The 10,728-nt window shown below is 42.4% G+C and overlaps 1 protein-coding gene across 1 annotated transcript; it reads left to right on the plus strand.

Annotated features, from left to right (window-relative positions):
* Window positions 1–3,120: 3,120 nt before the first annotated feature.
* Window positions 3,121–5,009, plus strand: irx4b (iroquois homeobox 4b; the record flags this gene model as incomplete). The annotated part of the gene is made up of 6 exons (XM_079258976.1): window positions 3,121–3,165; window positions 3,362–3,535; window positions 3,625–3,731; window positions 3,929–4,085; window positions 4,201–4,363; window positions 4,441–5,009. 6 exons carry the CDS (start codon window positions 3,121–3,123, stop codon window positions 5,007–5,009), a joined length of 1,215 nt encoding a protein of 404 aa, XP_079115102.1.
* Between the last annotated feature and the right edge of the window lie 5,719 nt (window positions 5,010–10,728).

Here is a 10,728-nt window from a genome sequence, read left to right on the forward strand (position 1 = left end):
ACCAATATATCATTTAAGAGTTAAAACAAAAAAAAAAGGTAAAACACACAAACTCTGTATTTTAACATATTTTATAATATTTTCATCATAATTCAGTTGCAACCATGACAATGTAATGGCTGACAGAAATAATGCTGGTTTTGTCAGCTCATTTTGCAGACTGCCTCTGTTGCATGGTGCATGTGCATTTTGCCGCACATGGCAGGCTCAGTGACGTAAGCAGCGAAGTGACAGACGGATGAGATTTTAAGCCAATTCGTCGTGAATTGTTACATGTTTTGCTTTAATTTACAGCATGTATCCTATTTGATACTACTTTCTGAAACTTTTTGCATGATTCTATGGTAAAAACCTGATACTGCCCCCTAGTGGAAACCTTTGATTCTACACCAAGTCTGATCCCTCACGCAGTAAAACATCAGACATATATGCTTTAAAAATTATTTTTGTTTATTTTTTTTATTTATTACGTTTAAGAACCAAATGAAGACCACTTGTTAAAAAAAAAAAAAAAAAGATTTTTTTAACCATTATTTCTTGGGTCAGGCTTCGGAGTATTAAACTGGTTAACTTTTTCACTGCAAATGTGTTCTGATGTTTTCTGTTACTTTTAGATACAAGTTCAACATACCACACATTGTACCAGACATTTACTACTTCTGTCATTTTTAAAAATCATCACCAAAATGACATTGGTGTGATAAATGCCAATGACAAAATAAAGCAAATCAAATTTAGGACCCCATTAAAACCTCAGTTGGCTCCAAGCAGCAACCCTCCGTTAAAAGTGAAGCCTATGCGGAAGTAAAGCGTAAACAGGAAGCGTAAAAGTTGCCGCCATAGACCGTATATGAAAGATGGACGGAGCCTCCAGCAGTTAAAAGTGAAGCCTATGCAGAAGTGTATAAAACTGTTGTTCCCCCTTTATCCATTAGGGGCTGCAAAACAGCAAATCTCCATAGACTCCCATGTTAAAAAGGCCAACTTCACAGTAGAAATAAATATTTTACAGCCTGGTTAAAAAATCCATTTTCGGTTTAATAGGTCAGGTTTAACTTCATGACAACTGTGGGGGGAGTGAATTTTTTTCTAACTCGCCGGTTTAAAAGTAATTTAATCTTGAAATTCAGCATATTTAGGGGCGTGTCCTTTTGATTGGCAGGTAACCAATCTCCCGCTTCAAGTAAGAAGAAAGTAGAACAACCGTAGTTTTTAGCTGGTTAACAACATGACTGAGCTTTAGCCCGCTTACCTTTGTTAGCTGGTTAGCTCCCGTTATCTCGGGGTTAGCTATTAGCTACAGGCAGCACGGAGTTCGCTCGATGTCAATCATCCACCATGACACTCACGGCCCCCCTCTCAGCTCCACCTCTTTGCCCATATTTGTATTTTCCAGGCGAGACGACACGCATGCCTCTGCCAAGATGGCGAAGGTAGGAACCGCCCACCAAGCTTCAGTTCAGCTCTTCAGAAACCTACTGGTGACGTCACCTTTTTCTGAACACCTTTGACCAGCTTTAGAATGAAAAGAGGCTTAATTTCTCTTTTTAAAAATGGATCTACTGACACTTCTCATCTCACATACTTCTGTCTTCACAATTGGAAATTAATAGTTTGTAAATTTGGCCGTTTAATGAGATTATGAAGCATAAAAGCACTTTGAAAGCAAAGATGCCACTTTCTTTGGCTTGTTTATAGAAAGTGAAGAGCCACAAAACATTTAGTGTTTCTTTTTTCTCCCTTTTTACACATTGTCACTGTTTTACATGAATGGGTTGCACATATTACATATGCCTGCTGGACTCCCACCGTGGCCTATTAATGTCCTGCTGTTTCTCTGAGATCTGATGAGTCTTTAGTAAAGAGTGTTGGATCCGAGGTCAGAAAACTGAAGGCAATCATTTTATTTTCCTCATCTTCGAAAGGAAAAGATCTAAAATACAATTCTCAGTCTTCCTGTGTCTTCTTCTCCCATCATTCTGTCCCTGAAATAACTCATTTCTGTCATTTCTGAGCAGAAATATTTCACTTTTCCTTGTACCTTTTCCTCCACACCTGTTCTTATATTTCTCTTCCCTTTAAAAAAGAAAAGAAAAAAGGCCTCAAATCTGCAGGTAGTTTGGAGAAAAAGAAGTGTTTCCACTTGGTCGGGGCAGCTTAAGACTTCATTAAAAACATGACAAGCCATTCAGCTGCTAAAGGTGCTTACTCAAGGGAATGCACGGAAGTGTTTATTGTTTGATTAATTTGCTTGGGGGGGGGACCTGAAATATCCCCACTCATGAATATGTGGGTGACAGCGAGATTTCTCCGTGGTGACAAGTTATCTAAACTACAGGGCAAAACGATTATGCTAATATCAGGTTGTAGTCATCAATCATCTTGTGTCAATGTGGTGTCAGCGCGTCACGTCCCTGATCCAATCCCCCCACCCTCCCTCCGCTTCATCCATCCATCCCACCGTACCCCCACGGCCATAATCTTTACTATGGAGTATGTGCTGACATGTGCACGCGCTCATGTGGGGATCTGCGTTTGTTTATTTGGAGAATTGATCAGAGTCTCCTTAGAACTGGAGACAGGTTGGAGTGGGGGGAATTGCACTTTCGCTGCAGAGCTCCTAAATATGCGCCCAAGAGGAGACTGGGGAGTAGGGGGGTTGGGGGGAGATGGGGGGGTCATTCATTAGGCGACTTTCTTCACCTTGATTTGAACACCGGGACTGCACGCGCCGACTCCGAGCTGACGTCAGGGAGGCGCGCCTTAAAACCAAAGAGCGCAACACGGAGAGATGCATGGTTAGATCAGGCACACACACGCACACACGCGCGCCAAACTCGCTTTGGGTTGGACGGTGGGGAGGCTTGTAGAGGGAGAGCTGCGAGTTTTTCCAAAAGTTACTTTTTCAGGTTTGCTTTTTCTTTTCTTCTTCTTTTGGAATGAAAGCGGCGCGTAAATGTCGGCGCGCTCTCGTTTGGACAAGGTGGTCGATGTTTATGTAATGTTAAAAAGCCAGAACTGGTTCTGAACTGGTGCCAGAGGGGAGAAATCTGGTTCTTGGCACGGATGCTGTTGGATTTTGCCACTCCATGCTTCAGACTCATTGATCTTCCTTAAACCATGGCTTACTCTCAGCTGGGATACTCCTACTCCTCCACACCACAGGTACAGTACTTTTAATTAGTAAAAGTCCATCCAGAATGTCTGATGTGTAAACTCCCAGTTTGTTTCCAGTTTAATTACATTTTTTTCTCATTTATATGAAGAAATAATACAGAATTTTACTCATTTGAACAAAAATATCACGAAGTAGAATTATGATGCGCATTTAAGCCCTTCCACTCCTTTAATCTCCCCACAGTTTCTGATGTCCCCCAGCTCTCTGACGGGGAGTCCCCCGTCCCACCCGGCGCTGCGCACGCCGGGCCACCAGCTCGCGCCTGGAGCTGGAATCGGGGTTTACAGCGGCCCTTACCCAAAGACTCAAAGTTATTACAACGCCTGTGCCGCTGACGCGACTGCTCTCTATTCCAGGGTATGAGGACATATTTCCAGTTCATCTGATGCAAACTGCACTCGGTGGAAAATGCATTCATAGATATTATATTTCCTTTGTATTTTCAGGGGGCTCTAGATGCGAAAGAAGCTTCTGTGCACGTGGGGACTTCTCAGACACCTGCATACTATCCTTATGAATACACATTTGGACAGTATCCTTATGACAGATATGGGTAAGTTAATATGGGTAAGTACGGATGACAAAGTGTCTGACTGTGTAAATAATATTTGTTAGATGTTGATATTTTTAGTCTTAAACCATTGTTTTCTTGTACTTTTCTAGTTAATATTTGAGGGACATCTTTTTTTCTTTTTTTTTTTAAATTTTATTTTTATTATTTATTTTTGCATCTTGACTTCATCGGCTCAGGTATTCGTGCTCGGACAGTTCTTCACGCCGTAAAAATGCCACCAGAGAGACCACCAGCACGCTGAAGGCCTGGCTGCAGGAGCACCAAAAGAACCCCTACCCAACCAAAGGGGAGAAAATAATGCTTGCAATCATAACCAGGATGACACTTACACAGGTGGGTTTTTACAATCTGACACGTTTTTATTCCTTTTTTTTTTTTTATTTGTGTTATTTTTCTCTTTTTTTTTTTCTTCTTTCTCTCTGACCCATTTGCTCCTTCCCCTCCTCAGGTGTCGACATGGTTTGCCAACGCACGCAGGAGGCTGAAAAAGGAGAACAAGGTAACATGGTCGCCACGGGCTTGTAAAAGCTCTGAAGATCGAGGCTGTGAAGATGACGGTGATGAAACTGAGAAGACGCTTAAAGATGAAAAGGATCTTCCCGGTAAGCGAGGTCTGAGTCATTTTTTCAAATTGTCTTCCCGCCTTCATGGTTTGTCAAATGGCTGGCTGTGTGGTTTGCTGTTGCAGACCAACAGAGTGATCTGGAGGATTTCGACCTGCTGGAGTCCGACGCCTCCGACAGCGAACCCAAGCAACGGTTTTTACCAGAAGACAATGATGGAAACCCGAACACGGATCTCTCACATGGGAGTCTCTTGCACCACTCAGACCTGCTTCAGGGAAAGGAGAGACTGTCCCCCGACTGCCCCAAGCTCACACCGGTCCATCAACAAAACAGCTCCTTCTATACCGCTCCAGACCTCCGAAGCCCAGACAGCAAGCCAAAAATCTGGTCCATAGCGAACACGGCCGTGTCTCTGGAAGCCAGCTTGCAGCCAGACTACCCAGCTTGCATGCTGTCGTCCAGCAGCTCCTCATCTCCCGGCTACCCCACAAACATGGCGCTCACCAAGGCAGACAGGCAACAGGAATCGCCGGTCGCCACGCTCAGAGAATGGGTGGACGGTGTTTTCCACGGCCCTCCGTTCCAGCAGCCTAAACCGGCCGAGGTGTGGAAAGGCTTAAACGATGCCATGATGGACAGCAGGACGCCCGCTCAGTCCTTCGAACTAGTTCAGTCCCCGTCATCTTTGTAGTCGTATGTCGTCGTGGGAACTTTGGACTTCTGGACTGAAAAGAAAAAGTCTGTATTTTGTTTTTTGTGACATGAAACAACTGACCGCTCACTGAAACGCCCCCTCGAGTTCATCTAGAACACAAATCCAGCTATCTGGATTAATCCAGCTTTATTTCATCTCCCAGGAAGCAAACTTAAAAAAAAAAAATCCTCCAAACACTTGATGTGAGGAGTAAGTCAACTTCCAAGCTTATCGTTCAGGTTGGGGCTTTAGCGAACGGCCAGTTAGCGATGTGTGATCCCGCTTCGGCTTTTTGAAATTCCCTAACGCTCCAGCATCTTCCGGACTCTCATAAACTCCAGCGACGGCCAGACGTCCCAAAGCAAAGTAGCTGTCACCACACACACTTTCCTGCAGCGAGGTTGTACAGTTTACACACTTTGAAGAATAGACACTATCGTACACTTTGCACTACGGCCTGCACATGCACTGAGTCACGGAAAAAATCCCAAATAAAAAGTGTATTCTGTAACATGGCAAAGTTCTCTGCGTGTGCCCTCACATTAGATATCCTTCTGGAACCTGTTATGGAGTCACTTTTAGCTGATATGAATCCTTTTCAGGACCGGCGGAGTATACCTCTGCAGCTCCGGATATGTGTGTGTGTGTGTGTGTGTGTGTGAGAGAGAGAGAGTGAAGGAGTGTTTGTGTGTGTTTGGAGGGAGTGAAAAGGGGGAAAGTGGGTGGTATTCATCCGTGACTAATGGAAACACACAGAGGAGGGTGCTGCTAAATTGTTAAATCGATGCCACTTCCACCTCGGCTCCAGATATAGCTGCAATCAGCGATGCGTCCCTTTTCATTAGGCAGCTTTTGACTTTGTCAACCTTGGACAGCAAGAAAATTCGCAACGAGCAAAACGCTACGTAGAAGCTCTAAGGTGATCTGAAGTGTCACACATTTATCCATTAGGTGATTTTTTTTCTCCCCGTTTCACGCAGGAAACAATGACAGATACAACTGACAGAGAAGGAAACGGAAAGAAAAAAAAAAATGTTGGCACGACTGTGTCTAAATATTTATCTAAAAAAACAGATTTACATCAACTTGAATTTCTCAAGAAAACTCGTAAATTTAACCCAGAAAACATTTCAACCAGCAGAAGCACAATAAGAAACAGTAGTTTGTTGGTTTTTTTTGTTTTGCTTTCGTTTTCAACCCCCATCTCTCTCCTGCTCCTGTCTTTTGATTTAGGAACAGTGATAAAGTATTTATCAGAACAGAGGAGGGATCTGCCTGGGCTTTGTATGGAATTAACCATTTCAGATTAAATAATTCAGGATGAATTCAACCGAGAATTTCATTCTGTTTCTGCCTCATAAATAAGTAAGGTTTAAGATGATAAATAATGACATCTGACTTCTTATTTCTGCAAACTTTTCTTTCCTTCACTTGCTGGCAGACAGGATCTCATTGTGGGGGGTGTGTAGTCTTTTGTTTTATGATCTTGCTGATCATGGTTAGTTATTCTATTTAAGTTTAATGTACCTAAACCAGTACAATTTTCCTCCTTTAAAATGAGGCGCATTTGACGACAAAAGAGGAGGTAGCATTGAGTGGAGTGGCAGTGAGATAGGAGGCTGACTGATTGGGGTTTGCTGTTTGAGACTTGTCTTTTTTCCATGGTTTAGATGATGTTGGTTTCTGCAGAAACACCAGCTCCACCTGTTCAATTGCTTTACACAATAGCAGAAACTCTATGCATTTAGACATGAAGACATGGTCAAAACTACTTGTCAGAGTTTAAACTGAGCATCAGAATGAGAAATAAAGGAGGTTTAAGTGACTTTGAATGTGGTTTGGTTTTTGATGCCAGACAGAGTGGCCTAAAGAGTTTTAGAAACATGTCTAACCCTGAAGCAGATGGGCTACTGCAGGAGAAGACCACACCAGGAGCCACTCATATCTGCAATGAAACCGGGAACTGAGACAACAATTCACACAAACTCACCAAGAGCAGACATTAGAAGATTGGAAATGCATTTTCTGGTCTAATGCGTCTCTATTTAAGCTGTAACATTGAGATAGTAGGACCAGGATTGGTGCAAATCATTGCAAACAGGTTTCTTGAACACAAGCTTGCTGTACTCCAACGGCCTCCACAGTCGCCAGATTTCAATCCAACTGAGCAGCTTTGGGATGTGGTGGAACTGGAGATTCTCATGATGCATCTCCAGAAACTGTGTGATGTTTTATGTCAATATGGAGCTAAATCTGAGGAATATTTCCAAACCCTTGTTGAATCTATACCACTAAGAATTAAGGTAGGTCTGTAGACAATAGAACCTGTATAAGTGAGGTGTACCTAATAAAGTGCCTGGTAGGAGTAAAACTCTAGGCTTGCATTGCTAAATAGTTCACAACTGGATCCAAATTGGGGAAAAAGTAAAGTTTCATAAAACATAGTATAGTTTTAAATTCACTCTAGCTGTTAATATGTAATAAACATTATAAAGATTAAATATTTTCTTCAATTATTTTCTTCACAAAGGCCATATTATTACCATTTAGGTTTTTTTTTTTTCTTTTTTTTTTCTTCTGTCTGATAAAATATGGTTTTATGGTTTAAAAAAAAAACAAAAAAAACCAAAAAACATTTTTTCTTGATTTAAACATAACAAAGTACCTCTGATTTACATCCCCAGTTTTAGCAACTGTCCTTTAAAATGGACAATCTCCTTTTTAGAAAAAGTCGAGAACATAGGAACCAGTAACACACTATAAAGCTGAAATGTCACAACTGTGCCAAACCTTCGTATACCTGCTCTCAGTGCAGTTTTCATCCTTAACAGCAGGTGTCACTGCTGAGAAAATGGTACTGTTACACTGCACTGCAAGAAGATGCTTATGAAGTATGGCCCTGTCCCAATTCCCACACTGAAACTCTTGTATCCCAAGAATGCGTATTGGTGTTAAAGGGTTCTAGTCTGTAGTGTGTCTCAATTCTCCAGAGGGGATGTTAGCCCCACCCTCTTTGCACTTTAAGTCTTTGACTTAGTCCAAATCCATCCGTCCTCCATCTGCAGACTTCCATAGAGCATATTCATGGCTGCACGTGACATTTTGGACCAAAAAAGGAGGAAAACAGGTGATGTATGGCGATCAAGGTCTTGTGCCTGTGGTAAAAAGTAAAATCAGTCTTTTCAAGTTCATCCCAGCAGCCAGTAGCCCACAGCGTTAAACTCACCATTCGGACTAACTCCGGCGCAGCGACGAGAGTCTGCCGTGCTTCAGCGTCTCCGCTTTTTTCTTCTCAAAGTAGGTGTTGCAGTTTTATCATCATGTTCAGCAGCAAAAAGTGTACACAACTGTTGAGAAAATGACCTAAAGGCTTAAGTAACCATCACTGTCACAATTCTGCTGTTTTCCCACACTTGTAACCCGCACACTTGAACCCTTATGTGCACTTCTATCAGGTGCTCACCTCAGAAGACCATACGGTGTGGTGTGGGTATGGGACAGGGCCTAAGTTATAAACACAAACTGGGAAGCTAATGTGGGAGAAAAGAAGCTGTTGCTGTGGATTTTGGGCTTTGTAACCCTGCAAACCTTTTAAATGCAGAAAAGTGAAAGAAACCAAAAAAGTTTGGCACCATCTACTCCATCTTTTAATGAAAAACTAGTAAAACAAACATTCTGAATGGTAAACAGACTTATATAGTGCTTTTCCAGTCATATCAACTGCTTCACATTCACACTCATACCCCAATAGGCACACCAGGGGGCAACTCAGGGTTCCATGTCTTGCCCAACGACACTTTGGCATGAAGTTGGGGGAAGCCTGGAATATCAGTCGGAAAGGTCTGGCAAACTTCTAGCTGAAAGACAACCGTTCTTCCTCCTGAGTTACAGATGCAAGTCTACATGTGCCATCAACAAATGGTTTTGGAAACTAAAATGCCACTAAGAACATCTAAAAGTCAACTTATTTATTACTTATCCAGAGGATGGAAGGTGGATGATGCACAGCAAAAATTCTTCACTTCCAGTCTGCAGGATTTAAAAAAATATTTTGACAGATGTTCATTAAAATATGAATAACTTTGTTTGTCTTTATATTACACCAAAGCAAGCAATTTGTCACCAAACTGAGAGTGCCACTTTGTAGGGTGTTCTCCAAGTCCAGGATCAGACTCAAGAGGGTCTTGGCTGCAGCCTGGAGAATGAGGCAGTGCTAGATATTGGGCAGGGTTGGACATCCAACTCCGCCCAATATCCAGCCCCATTCTGGAGAACGCCCCATTCTCCAGGCTGGAAAATGGGGCGTTCTCCAGCCTATGACAATAACCTCCTTATTGTTATACTCTGGCTCCAAGAAAGATTGTTGAAATTCTTTTCTTTTCTTCTTTTTAAGAACAACCACTCCGGTTCCTTCTACACCTCTGGAAATGGTCTGAGATGCTCACAGATGTGTTTACTCAAAGCTTGATTACCAGTCGCTCAGACTTTTTCTAACTGTTAACCAGCTATCACAGCATCCAATTTGCCCCATTTCCAATCCAATCTCACAGCAACTTCCGGAAGAGAAATGCACATCTGGGGCAGTCAGTTATTTGCTGTCTGCCATGTTGCAGACTCAGTCAACACTCCTTTAAAGGCCCGATGACATGCTTTCTGACTTTTATTAGTAGTAGTTCTACCGGATATATACACTAGTCTCTCTCTCCCCTCTTGATCATGAGACTTTGTTTTTGCCACAACTTGTTCACAATCATAGCTCCTACATTCCCTTGTATGGTCGTATTCTCCATTTAGGGCAACGCAAATTAATTGTGCGCCTTGTCCACCACAACCATTTAAACACTTTTGCTTGTGGTTATTATCTTCCATTGGAGCCTGACACTTTTTTATTGTTTTGAAAATGTCACCAAGAAACCGAGCTCTTGGTTGCAGAGACGATGCGAAATCTTCTTAAAACTAAAAAAATGGAGGATTTTTTTTGTTTATATCAACACTTTTTCCCCTGATTGATCAAACTGCCTGGCTTAGCTGACCTCTCAGACCTCTTTAAATCTCCAGCCATCTCTACATTTCCCTCCTTGACCCCACATCATTCTCCAATCTTTTCCACCCCTTCTTCCGTTTGCTCTTCTCACCTCACCTATCTCCTCTCGACACACAAAAGGACCACTCAATGGCCAGTCCGATACGAAGGCCGCGCTCTCTGGGCCATATGATGTAATTAAGACTTAGTGTGTTGCTGCACGAGTCGAGGGAATGCAAGACTCAAATGCTGAGACCTACTTATCTAATTCACAGCAGCTGGAGTTTATGTTTTACAAAACACTGAGAGGGTGTTAAACCTGAATCAGCAACAGTAAGTCATTTGATTGGAGGGGACACACACACACACACACACACACACACAAACACACACAGTTGTATTGATATTATCAATCATTTGTTGGTTTTATTTTTAGTTTTTTACAGTGCGGCCTGTTTGCTGAATTCACCTGGAATGTCTGCACACACAGGAAGTATTGACAAGTCCAAATGGCTCCTCTCTGCACCTTCCGTCTGACACCTATTTCCTTTCAACACTGAGTCTCCATTGCATACTCAAACACACAAACACGCACGCACTCACCGGCATACATATACTCACAGTTCTAAGTCTCTTGTGTCTTGTCACACACACTTTGGTTTTCCGGAGCTATCAAAGTGCTGAGTGCAAACT

Source organism: Telmatherina bonti, assembly GCF_933228915.1.
Source record: "Telmatherina bonti genome assembly, chromosome: 19".
Lineage (NCBI taxonomy): Eukaryota > Metazoa > Chordata > Actinopteri > Atheriniformes > Telmatherinidae > Telmatherina > Telmatherina bonti.